The sequence below is a fragment of the Microtus ochrogaster genome, chromosome X, assembly GCF_000317375.1.
Source record: "Microtus ochrogaster isolate Prairie Vole_2 chromosome X, MicOch1.0, whole genome shotgun sequence".
Classification (NCBI taxonomy): Eukaryota; Metazoa; Chordata; class Mammalia; order Rodentia; family Cricetidae; genus Microtus; species Microtus ochrogaster.
The window spans coordinates 51714999-51729038 of NC_022026.1; the positions used below are offsets into that span (position 1 = coordinate 51714999).

Genomic DNA, 14040 nt, shown 5'->3' on the forward strand with positions numbered 1-14040 from the left:
GGCTCCCTTAACTAAGAATTGTGCTTCCGTGCTCCCCTATCCAACCTTCCTTTATCCCAATCCTCCTTTTTCCCCAAGTTCCCCCCATCCTCCCCAAATAAATAAATTTAAAAAAAATAAAAAATAAAAAAAAATTAATTTCCAAAATGTTCATTCATTTGCTATGGTTGCTGCAGGTCCAAAGAGCTCTTGTTTTCTCCAGAAGCATTTCTTCAGTGCTGCAGTCTACAGGCCCCTTGCAGGAAAAGCCTGCGATGTCAGTCACATTATATGGCTCTTTTGTATTTTGTCATTACTTTTTCTTAATTTCTAAAGACTCTTTCTTTGCCACAAGCCTCAGCAATGCCTGCCTTTGTGGCATTCTTCTTATAAGCATGCGCTGTTATCTGCTCATGTGTTTCTAGTTAGCCTATCCTCCTTTTCATAGAACTCTTCCACACCTCAAGGCTTTTTTCTAAGGAATCTTGAATTGTGTATCTTTTTCTACTTTTAGTGGGCAATTTATATCTGTATTTCTAAGATTTTTTATCAAACTAATTACTGAAATTTTCTATTGTGTAACTAATGTTTCTATCTTCAATATTAAGTTTTTATCAATGTTTAAAAAGAGAAATAAAAGAAATTACAAGATCAGTTTCATCCCCCTCCTTTCTTCTTCAACCTTATCCTTTACTGAGAAAGGACTCTACCATGTTACCCTAGGCAGATCTTTAATTCCTGGGCTCAGGTAATCCTCCCACAGCAGATTCCATGGCAGAAACTACAGGTTTGCCACTGTACGAGGCCTTTTCAGTCCCTTTTATAGCTGTTGCCACCATAAACGTTTTCCACTGCTGTTGAGTGTGAGGTTCCAAATGCATTGTACCTCTTTCTTTATATTTCTTTTTATTTTTAGACTCACTTATTTTGTGTGTATGAGTGTTTTCCCTACATGTATATATTTCTACCACATACATGTGTGGTGCCCTTGGAGGTTGGAAGAGGGCTTTGGATGCCCAGGCACTGGAGTTATGAATAGTTATGAGCCACCATGTAGGAACTGGGAACCAAAATCTCCTCATAAGAGCAGCAAGTAGTTTTAACTACTGACTTACATTTCTAGCCCTGTCTTTATATTCCTGAAACAAAAATTATCCAGGTTTTAGTATATGCACCAATTACATGCATATATTCTTATCTCCACTAAGTGAACAACATTAGTGTGTTGATGACTTAAGCAGAAAAGAAAATGAAGCTAGGGTTATATAATTTATATTTTTTCATCTTCAGAAGGTTTCATAAAAATTAATTCACCAGTTTCAATCCTACAAGTACCTTCATTGGGGTAGTTTTTCATGATTTTTAACCCTTTGTTCTTACTGCCCTCAAATGATACCACAGAATTACAAGATAGAGCAACTGTATAAACCTTTGACTTGTAGCAAAACTATTAAGTGCAAGGAAACAAGACTACCAAAGAATGCCAGGAACTTGTATTTTAGATCCATAGCCTGTCCTTGATAAGCTATTTCTTTGTTCAACTATTAAGTAGTTTCCAGGATTTATAATTTCCCTGCTCAGCGTTAACTCACATAACCTAAAATATTAGCACCAAATTGCAGAAACAAGTTGAGTTCCAAACTTTTTATTGTAATGCTTTTTTTCAACAATAGACTTTTTTTACTTGTTAACATTTATTGGTGTATGTATTGTGTGTGCATCTGCACACATGTACACATGCATGTAATCAGAACACAACTTCTGGGGAGTCTATTTTCTCCTCTGCCATCATGTGGGTCCTAGGTCTTTAAGATGGGTAATCAGACTTGGAGGCAAGTGCCACGCAGCCTACTGAGCCATTTGCCAGAACTTAGACCTTTTATATAAAGTAATAATAATGTGCTATTACAAGTTGAGCACCCCTTATCCAAAAATCTGAAACACCAAATACTTTGAAATCCATAATTTTGGGGAAGTTTTCTATTTCAAGACATTTTGGATTTGGGATTTTAAGATTAAAGATTCTCAAACAGTCAAAGAAAAAAATCCATACAAATATTCCAAAACACACACACAAAAAAAAAAAAACCCTGAAGGCTGAAGTCCTTTTAGTTTGAAGCATTTTGGATAATGAATACTCTAGTATTAAAGCATAAAGAACTTACAAAGTGTGGGGTAAAATAGTGTGGTAGTGCACACCTGCAATCTCAGCACTCAGAAAGGAAGTAGAAGCAGAAAGATAGGAGTTCACCGCTGCTTTCAACTGTATAGTGAATTCGGGGCCATCTGCTCTACCATATGACCCTGTATCAAAACAAAACAAACAAAAAACTTTTGGTACTATTTTAACATTTTAGAAAGTGCCTGGCAGTGTTTCAGAGTGTGTAATCATAAAACGAAAAATGAGATAAGGTATTTCCATATTTTCCCGCATAATCAATGTTAAGTCTTTTCCAACCGAATAATTAATATAGCTGAGGTGATCATAAAAATCTACAAGTAAGCTTGATTTAGCCATTCAAAACATTATTTTCCTAATTTCCTAAGCATGTATTAAAAAGGGTATAAAGAATGTCATGTATAATGTTGTCATAGAACCCAGAATAAATAAATATTAAATAAAACTATTTTTAAAACTTTTCATACATTTGTAGCTTGCAAAAATGTATATTGTAGAGGAAAGAAAGACATGAGTTTCCAAAACTTGATTTATGGTTGTTCTTGTTTCTGATAATTGACCTTTTATCCCAAAAAGCAAATAAAATAATACTGTTTAATTAGTAGGCCTCCCAGCACCGGGAATGGAATATGATAGTCAAATTACACAAATGATTCACTGTGGAAACATCTGTAATATTCCTGCTAGTGACACAAAAACTGTCTTCTGTAGTATCTGAAAAGTATAAGAAAATCCATTGCTGATATTCAGACCTACTTTTTGCATATTAAGGTCACTGATATCAGATGGAGTACATCTAGCCACTTGATAAACTATTTCAGCGGAGTGTAGAAACATTAAAATGATGAAAAGTCTTCCTGTAATCAGAATTATTATGTGAAAGAGTAGAATGCTACCAAGATTTCTGTCGTGACTTGTTTCATCACAGTTAGAACTGTGATGTGTTAAGGATATACTTGTCCAAACTTGAATTCTATTTGTTGCTTGATTTCTAAAACCAGAACATGTCTTAAATGGAGACTATGTGACTTAATTGTATATCATCCCTAGTAGTTCGTAATCCAAATGTCTGTATAACCCAATTAAATTAAAGTGTGAGTGAAAATTAAACTAATCAAGTAATATAGAATACAAATTATTATGCTTTTTAAAATTATCACTAGTCAAAATATTGAATTTTTAGAACTATGTAGTTGAACTAGTGATATTATAAGAAATCGTATCTTATTAATGACTGAAAAGTTATAAATTAGACTTAAAATGATCTGAACCCAGTTTTTATAACATTGTATCATACTATAAAAGCTGAAACGTGAATATCAGTAAGTTCATAATATGACATTTCAATTTCTTAAAACAACAAATGGTTATGTTACAATGATACCTGTTTTCCTGTTGCATACAACATAGAAGGAAGAGTAGTCAAATTTAGTTAAAGGACCAAGTTCCAAACAGCAATAAACATACTCTACTGAGCATTTGCCTATACCTCCACCAACAGCTCCCCAAGACAGTGAGGGACTTAAAATCTTTTCCATGTTTCTAATCAACATCTGTCAATGAAGTAAGAACTATTGAAAAATATGAGCTGTATTGATAATTAATCCTTGCCTTCATCTATTCCTAATACTAATGACATACAAATAACTTGTCACCATAGGCCATTCAAAGGAAATACCTAAATGATTCTTCCTTGATGTAGAAGTGGCAGAAACAGCACATGTGATATCAGTTTCTTGCTGACATTTGTCTACCGAAAAATCCCACCTCTACCATATAGTTTACATTTAAGATTTTAAGTAGATTTTCTTATTTCAGGTACATGCAATTTTGTCCGGTACTCACCAGTCAGACAAAAGGTTTTAAAAAAACCATTGAGAAGAGCACACAAGGCACATGACTAAAAGTGTGAAGAAGTCTTATCAGGGGAATCCATTACAAATGAAAAATTATATATAAGGGAAGTATCTTTAAGAAAAGAAGACAGGGTCTCATTATAGACCACACTCTGGGCCTCAGATGTACAGAGATCCTTCTGCTTTGATCTTCCAAGTGCTGATGCCACCACACCAGACTAGATTTGTTAAGTTGCTTTAGCAACTCCTGAGGAAAGTGTAAGTTCAATGGAGTTTCAGGTTTTTTCCATGCTAAATACAGAAGTGGCATTTGATTTCAGCTTCACTGTTTCTATGGGGAGCAATGTAATGTAGTATCTACTCCAAGCTGACTTTTTATCACCATGGTGACCAATCTACCCACACATCTAAGATCTGTAATCGTTCCTAGTATGACTAAAACCAGGGTCTTGGTTCTCTAGCCTTTCTCTAATTCAAATATATTAACTTTTAAGAAAGAGTTACTACTAATACTTTTGAGGTATCTACTGATTTTTCACAAAAGAAAGAAAATAGGCTCTCTAATGTAGTGAAGATTTCCAGTAAGGAGGAAGAAAATGTCATCTCGACATTTTCTTTGGTCAGGTTCTGGTTTTATGTCTATTTATGGTGTGTACTATGCTTAGTCAATTGCTGCAGAATAATGTCTTAGTTTAAACTGTGTGACAGCCTTCCTTAATAGTAATATGCACATGTGATTAACATACACTTAATGATGGTTTGAAACTTAATTTAAAGATTTTCTGAATTTGCTTCAAAATTCAAGATTGATGTCTTTTAGATTATTTCTGCACTTAATAACCAAATCAAGAGATAAGTTGTTCTAGAATCTTGATTATTAGTATTCATGGACTTAAGAAGGGTTTGGTGTAATATTTCATGATAAATAAACTTATAACATTAGCTGTTTAGATCTGATGAAGTAGATCTGAACCATACACAAACCAATACATCTTCTAATATGTTTATATATGTATATGTGTATGTATACATATAGAAATTTGTGGTAGTAGTATGTATACATCTATCAAAGAACTCTGAAAACATAGCCCTATGTGGGTTCTTGCATTTCTTCATCCAATAATGAGGCTAATAACATAAACACACATAAAATAAATAAGACCAGTTTCATGGAATCCTTTGGTGATCATTTTTGTTATAGATAAATTATTTACTCCATAGATATTATTGGGGGTTTTTTTGCATTCTTTTTCTTTTCTTTTTTGTTTTTTTTTTTTTTTTTTTGTTTTTCGAGATAGGGTTTCCCTGTGGCTTTGGAGCCTGTCCTGGAACTAGCTCTGTAAACCAGGCTGGTCTCGAACAGAGATCCGCCTGCCTCTGCCTCCCGAGTGCTGGGATTAAAGGCGTGCGCCACCATCGCCCGGCGATATTATTGTTTTTGATCTTCTCTTCCCCCACAAACAATGGTAGTAACCAAAGCAAATTGAATCTCAATGCATTTGTTTATTACCTGCAAAGTCAATCAATTGGGAATTTTAAGAAAAACTTGGGAATTCTAAATATACCCCATTTTTACATGTTTCTAGCCAATAAAAGTGACTTGAGACAGCCTCTCTTTCTTAATAGTTGTATCTTTTCATTCTAGAGAAGGCAACATAGTCTTTTATAAATAAAATATAACGTATAGAAATGTTTAAAGCCTGACTGGGTTGTAATGAAATATGGAGTTCTCGTTTTTTTCAAATATATTACAAGTAATATAGCCCCATAAAGCACTATAAAACTGATTGACTTGCAGATAATAAACAAGTATATTGATTAGATTTTTTCACATTTCAATATAAATTATATTTTAAGATAGAACCTTCTGACATTTCAAAGATTTTATTTTCATAAAAGAAATGCTCACCCTAGTGAAGTTCCTATATGAATCTACTTTTCTGTAATTATCATGCTGAGTGTAAAATTCAACATATGATACCAAATGTTAAGCACAGATATGGCAGGCAACCTTTCATAGTAGCTATATAAAGCCATTTTTATTTTTCCATAAGAAGACTGAGAGTCAGCATCTCTGTAACTCTCCAGTAAAATGTAGTTTCCTTTATAAGGATTAATACTACACAATATTTTCCAGAAGAAGAAATGAAGCTCATATTTAATAGAATATTTCAGATGGTACACTTCCTATAGTTTTCTAATTCTATACTTGTCTATCCCAAGTACAGAATACATTTTCTGGTTCAAAATCTAATAGCCATTAATTTCTAACACAGCTAAGATTGAATATGAATACCCGTTGGCCCAGATTTTCGATTAAGGTGAAAAGTTGTACTAATTGGTTTCACCTGTGGTACATTCTTATAAATATATTTTACAGTGATTTTTATTTACCACATTTCTTTCTTGTAAACAACATGATACATATCACTAAAATAGAATTTCAATGTTGAATTGTGAAACTATTTTAGCAAAGGAGCTTTATGATACAGTCTGATATAATAATTGTAGGAGAAATAAAAAGGATATGAAATGTTAAATTAGCTATATAACAGATTTAAGTAAAGAAAAGGTGTTAGTGGTAAATGACTCATCTTGAATTTCTTCTTCTCTTGGCACTTGCTTTGCTGGAGAGGTATTTTTGATGGTCCTGAAATTCAATTGGCAATGACCCCAGAGTCTTACCTCCTTGCCAGAGTTGTTAATGAGTAAATGATCCCAAATATCAGACTGGCATGCCAAGGAGGTTATTAATAAAGCATTAACATTTAGAAGTTATTGAAAGAGAAAAAATCCGTGTTTTGAATATTGAAATCTCAAAGACAGTAAGCAAAATCCACTTCTAAGTTCTCCTCTCAGAGCAGTATACAGTGTGAGAGGGAAAACTCTTTAGATTTGAAGTGTAAGAAGAACTCCTTTTCTTGCTTTGCTACAATATTTCCGCTCCTGCCCCTCCACACAACCAGCTGTTACATTCTTGTTGAAAAGAATTTAATATTTTCACTCCCTTTTTTAGATTGTGTCTCTCTTCCCCTCCCTGTAGTGGAGCAGGTGAGTAGGCCTGCTTTTCATCCCGCCTGGCTCCCGCAAGGCTAGCTTAGCCCCAGAATAATTACACAGAAACTGTATTCATTTAAACACTGCCTGGCCCATTAGTTCCAGCCTCTTATTGGCTAATTCTCACATCTTGCTTTAACACATATTTAGTAATCCATGTAGCACCACGAGATGGTAGCTTACCAGAAAAGATTCTAACCCATGTCTTTCTCGGACCAGAGCTTCATGGCACTTGACTGACTCTGCTTTCTTCCTCCCAGAATTCTGTTCTGTCTACTCCACCCACCTAAGGGCTGACCTATCAAAAGGCCAAGGCAGTTTTTTTATTAACCAATGAAAGCAACACATAGACAGGTGACCGTCCTATATCACCTCCCCCCCTCATTTGCTTTCCTGGAATAATATGCTCCTGGGTCTGATACTAAATGACATTCTTTAAAAATAATAGTGCTCTTCCCATATGATAATGGCAGAACTTTTAGGATAGTTTAAAATTTCAATACGCGAGGAAGAATAGAGTGGAGTAGGGCTGCGGAGGTAGTTCAGAGGTAGACCACATATTCACCATTCATGAGGCCCTGAATACAATCCTTGTACCACAGAGGTGATCAGGGAGAGCCTAGAAATATAGCCCATCCTATAAGGTATATCCATTAGATATTGCTTGCAAAGATATTGTTGATTTGGATATGTTCATTTATTTTTAGATTATATTTTGAATAATTGGGAAGTTTGGCCACTGACTGCACCTAATAAAAATGGGCAGTAAAAGTATCCTTACAACAGCCTTAACATTTACTGAGCAAAGTTCAAGTTAATTGATCAGCAAATTTGCCAAAGGAGATAAAAGGAAGACACACAAAATTTATCTTCAGAACCCCAGCTCCCCTACTTTCTCTTAGCTGTTATCCTATGAGAATTTTCAGTTTGGAAAATTCAAGTCAAGTAAGATGTCCATCCATATTCAGTAGCTTCTAAGATAAAAATATAATCAATAAATCAGTATTTTAAAAACATTTTTATTACCTGAACCCTTAAGTGGCTCAAAGTTCAGGTCAGAAAAAACTGCTTTTCAAAGTACTTATGGGGTTTTTTAAAATGTAGTGTTATTAGAAGGAGGAAAAGAGAACCTATAGAATGAAATGATTTAGAAACAAACTTAAATATTGTTAATTCCAATTTGTTGGGGTCTTTTTCCATTTGTGGCAAAGTCATACGTAATCATAAGGTGTTTGGTGACTTATGTCTTCACCATATTGTCCAGTCTCATCACTGAATTACTTTCACACTGATCATCAGGTGATCTAATTACTTCTGTTTATAAATACATAAACTCATAGTAAAGTTTAAACTCTCATATATTAAAAACATACATTGTTCATATCAAGGACGTATTGCAAAAGTTTTGTTTTTCTTGTAGTGTGTTCATATCTCAGAATCTAGTCACTAGACACCCATTAATACTTCTGAAAGAAAACTTCACCAGGAAAATGGCCGTCTTGGTAGAGTTTAATGTGGTTATTTTATTAATAATATTGTCAGATGAAATATATGAGCTGTCTCTGCATCACTCAACTAAAATATTAGAAAATAGTAATGAACTATAATGGAGGAATCACATTTGTGTATACACAGACACACATAAACACACATACACTCATTTTATCTTTGCTCCACAACATGTACATGTAAAAATTAATTCCTCTTGCTTTCCATTTTAAAAACCGAATAGCAAACAATGAAAGCTTCTACTCTTAATTCAACCTTTTAGAAGGAAGTGGGTGCTCAAGTCACAGGTCCATTCCTTCAGATGCTTATGTTGATGAAAGTAGTTATTACTTATACTTTAAGAAAAACTCAAATCTGGATATTTATATACTTAGAGAAAAATGAAGACTTCAGATACGTATGTTAACTAAACTTCTAAAAACCAAGTAATTCTCTCTGGCGCTCCTATGTTGTCCCTGCTAGGCTTGGTCATCTGCTCTCAGCGGCCTTCACTATATGCAAGCAGTCTGTGACTATTTGTTGGAGCTTTCGCTCCTGGATTTGCCCTCAAGTTTTTCGGAATGAAAGCAGATAAATAGGAAAGTTTTCTTTTGGAATTCAAACTAAAGTGAGACTATTCTAAAGTGCTCATTTGTTTTAAGGACATAGTTCCAGTTTCAAGCAGTTTGCTCTCATTCAACAAGAAAATGTTGGTACCTGCTTAGTATTCAAATTTAATCATAGTCATTCTCATACAAATGTTTATGACTTCAACATTAACCACTCTAATGTAACCTCAAACATCTGATTGAAATCAACTCTTCCTAGTGGGTATGTTTTTAATGTTCCTAAAATTTGTGTTTCCAGAATTTATATTTTTGCTTATTATTTGAGTAGTCCTTAGTGGAGTCATTTTTAAACTCATAAAAAAAAGGAGAAAAGGACATATATTTCTCAAAATAATTTGCATTCTCACAGTGGACTGTTGAGAATCTGAAAGAGACTTGCAGAAAGGCACAGAAGTGCAAGTCTCTCAGAAGTAAACGATAAACATATAGAATAGTCTCACTTCGAAATGGGTTTGTTTGTGTTTGCACAAAACTCTTGTCAATGAGACATGCACCTTGAGCCCTTTGTGCCTTTACCAGTGTTTGGCCTGGCTTGTAGTACCTAACCATACAGTTGATTCAATTGGACTTAGTCTACGAATATCCTTATAATTGTTCTATTTGCCTCAAAAATAGGAAATATTTCCCAGCACTCAGCTTCCGGCAGAAGCAGGCGGATCTCTGTGAGTTCAAGACCAGCCTGGTCTACAAGAGCTAGTTCCAGGACAGGCTCCAAAACCACAGAGAAACCCTGTCTCTAAAAATCAAAAAAAAAAAAGGAAATATTTATGGGGCTGGAGAGATGGCTCAGCAGTTAAGAGCATTGTCTGCTCTTCCAAAGGTCCTGAGTTCAATTCCCAGCAACCACATGGTGGCTCACAACCATCTGTAATGAGGTCTGGTGCCCTCTTCTGGCCTTCAGGCATACACACAGACAGAATATAATAAATAAATAAATATTTTTTAAAAAACAAAATTAGGAAATATTTAACTCAACATAAAATTTTATCTTTCAAGAATATATTCAAGCAGTTCATCAAGTTTTTTCCTAACTTTCCTAACTTCAGGACTCCAAGATATTTCCAACACATTCTTCAACAAAAACCTTGAACTTGTATTAGCTGAGTGATAGTGTTCCACTGATGGAAGGGGTGCAATTAAATGCTATATAACATCCCTACCTAGAGGCTAATGACTTAGAAACTACTGGTATATACAGGATAGTGAATCCTACCCACTGAGTAGCCCTTGCCAGTGCAGATTTCAAACTACAATGGGCAAAAGAATCATTACTTGTATAAACTGAGAATTCCAGAGTTCTGTCCTCAGACATCCTGATCCAGTATGTAAGAAGTGGCACCTAGAAATTTATGTTTAACAAATACCTCCATCCTTAAGAGTCTCTAGTCAGTGGTACTTAATCACAAATAGTTGGAGAGATATCTTTTTCTTAAGGAGTTACCTTTTTTGTGCTAACATTAACAGGTTGGTAAAGAGTGCTTACCACTTTGAAATAGTGATTCTTCACCACAATCTTATACTCAGATAAGGGACTAAACTGGAGAGATATTTTCAAATCTCTTATAATAAAATTCAGTAATCTTATAGAAGCAATACTGTAAGTGTAATTAAACCCCACTTGATTACCAGGGCTCTAGTTAAATGTGCATTAAGAAATATACTAGAAATGAAAGTATTCATGTAATATTATCTCTACAAAAAATGATGAATGTGTCTAAAACAACTTATAAAATATTTTAATTACATAGAAAATTAAGGACAGTTTAAACTGAGATAAGACTTTATGACTCAGGTTAGATTGCCTCTGATTTTCCATTCTGAAGTCCCATACCCTTATCAAACAGTGGTAGGACCTAGAGACATATTTCCGGCATGATAATCTTTTAAATGATGAGGTGTTGTTTGTTATTTCACTTGACCTACATAAGAAAATTACTTAGCTCTCAGCCCCTTTTATACTCAGTGTATGATGTGATAGAAAAGTGCTTCTGCTGGTTTTGAACTACACTCTATTTCATTTTCTACACACCAGTTATTTCCTTTCCCATTTTCTAAGGAATGTAGCAGTAGACAGATTGCTTTCTCTGATCCTGCTCCCTCTTTGTTTCTTCTGGGGATATAACCAAAACTATGACAGGGTGCGGCAGACAAAATTCTGCCTTATACTAGTGATGACAAATATTGCCAATGTGTACCTACCGACAATATTTGGATTCCTGAAGATGAAAAATAAAATGAACAAAGAGAGATGTTAGTTTTTCTGAACTCTGCTCCGCTTTTCCAGTCATTCAAAAGTGTTGTTCTCTTCCAATTTATAAACTCCTTGATGTGTGGCTAATGCTCAGATGTAAAATCATCTTTTTGTCATGCTTCTTGTTGTGGCTTTTCATTTTTTTTCACTTGGTATCATTTAGTCTGGGGCCTCCTCATCAGAACAATGCTAGCTAGGCTATTGCAATTTCTCTGGATCAGAACAGTTGCTTTTATGTCACAGCAGGAAGACAGCCTTCTGGTCAAAAGACAAAAAAAAAAAAACCTTCTCCATACCTTAAGACTGTGTAAAAATGAGGAAACATATAGAAATCCATTTTGATTTGAAAAAAAAAAAAAAGACTGATGGTTTTGCACCTATGTGGAGAATACTTTAGCTGGCTTTTCTGATTCAAACTATAGACATATATGTACAAGTTAGAGGTGGGGAAAGATGTGTCTGTTAGTTATTGTATGTAATTGGAAGATTGGCATTCCAAACAAACTAAATCAAAACTGGTCCCATTTATGGCGAGGTAGACTTGCATGCCAACAGAAAGACATTATGGTATTAAAACCATATGCAATTCTAGACATTATTTTCTCTTCATGGGTACTGCATGGTGGTATTTCTAATACAAGTACTGATGTGCTTTGGAATAATGGCACTCGCAGGTCTTTCATCATATTGTATCACTGCTTTATTATATTAGGCTAATACACTACGAGAGTTGGTAGAACCTCTCCATGCCAAATCGGATCCACTTCTGTTGGCACTCAACCCATTGGAATCACAGATTGCTAAGCTAATGTTTAGAGAATTTAGATCGAAGAGAGTCGGCACGGCGCAGACTCAACATCAACCTCTTGCAAGCAACTAAAATGGCCTCGTCCTTGCTGTTTATAACAGAAAACAGACTTGTAAAAAGCTTAGACCATCAAGTGTTGTGGATTTGGGGCCTCCCTAAAAAGATATTATGAGGGGCAGGCCACTCTTTAAGAAGAATTCGAGCTTTCTACAGTGGGACTAGCATAAGATCAAACCAATCAAGATGGAACACAGTAGCCGAAAACTGCCCGGTCTATGGGTGAACAGAGGGTAAAGGGTCTTGCCTGGGTAAGGGCTCTATGGTGACACCTCAGTTGTGTTCGCCTGACACCAGGAAGAGAGGGATCAGCACCGATAATTAGAAAATGCTGTTTAATGGACTCTTGGTGGCCTGGTTAAGGCAAAGCAGTGGAAGCAAATTCTGTGTTAAGTGTATTTGCATTTTTAAATCTTGACATGCTGTATTGTACTAAATTAAGTGTTAATCTATTAAGGCAAGGTGTACACACCCTGCTCTGAAACTTAATATGTTTATTCTATTATTAAAGCATATTCAGGTGTAAGGCAGACTGCTTTCAGTGACAGTAATGAAGGAAATTCCTCATGCCAGGCTTTATTCGATTCCTTAGCTAAAATCCTAACTTTCTCCTTTGTCTTGGCACTTAAATAGAAGTGATGTTGCCTCTTAAACTGGAATGAGCTATCCTTTTTCTGTAAAATAATCCAAATCTGTAGGCTATGGTTTTCCATATTTGAAAAAATATTTTGTCTGGATGTCTTTCAAACAAGCTTCAGATATTATTTAATACTATGTAACTGGGTCCCCTGTGGCTCATTATTGCTTATTTTTCTTCTGTGGTAGATGTGAAATTTCCTTTAGTTGGATAAGATACACTGTAATGATTTCAATGCTAATTATTGGATATTTCATATTGTGCAGTGAAAAATAATTTAATATTGTATTATGAAATGTTTTTCTTCCTGTTGCTGCAGTGTGTGGTATTGCTTAATATGAATACCTGTTAAAATATTAAATTACTTAAAATAAAAATATTACCAGTTGGTACCAGATCTTTCTAGATAGCTAAATATTTGCTAAGTATGCTTGATAGCAAGTATTTTTCCAGTGAGAAGAAATCTATGCTTCTTTCTCACAAATGAAGTTTGTGTTGTGAATAAAAATCACATGGATCTGCCTTATAATTGCCTTTGTGCTCTAACCATTTCATGTGTTTTTAAGTATATCTAAAGAATGGTGGTTCTTGGTTCATGGAAATAAGTCAAATTTATTTTATTGGCATTTAATAGTAATGAAATTCTCTTGGATCATTCTCACTGTTGATATTATAGTAAAACTTTATGATTTGAAGAATTCTAGGTGGTCTTCCTCATTAATGAGTGTAGTGACTGTGTATTAATTTTCAAATAAAATATCCCTTAGCTTTACTTTGAAGCTGTCACTATTATGAATTTCTGCCTTAAACTTCCATTTTAACTGGTTACATATTTAAACTATGTGGGTAAATTTGGATTCTGACATTAATTTCTATGTTTATCTTTCAAACAGCCATTCCTTCTTAGGGATTAGTAAATTAGTATTAAATATGCTGACATTCTGCCATTTGAAATATTCATCATTAAAAAAAACCTCTTGTACCCTGATAATATGGCCACTGTCATATAGTTATTATTAAACTACATAATTTTACAAAAATTGCAAATTGGAGAACTGACACTTATAGCCTCTGAACATAGTTAACTTATAAGTACGGG

At 34.5% G+C, this 14040-nt stretch overlaps 1 protein-coding gene across 3 annotated transcripts in view; it reads left to right on the top strand.

Annotated features, from left to right (window-relative positions):
- Cnksr2 (connector enhancer of kinase suppressor of Ras 2) overlaps positions 1-14040 on the top strand; it is a 212663-nt gene that overhangs the window by 186861 nt on the left and 11762 nt on the right. The window contains exon 21 of one of the 3 annotated variants that reach the window (XM_005358809.3): positions 12152-13717. The exons of the other annotated variants lie outside the window; for them this stretch is intronic. Within the exon in view, the coding sequence (XP_005358866.1) occupies positions 12152-12156 (5 nt within the window). The 3' untranslated portion in view covers positions 12157-13717. Of the gene's footprint in view, positions 1-12151; positions 13718-14040 lie in introns of those variants that run through there. 3 annotated transcript variants of the gene reach the window in all.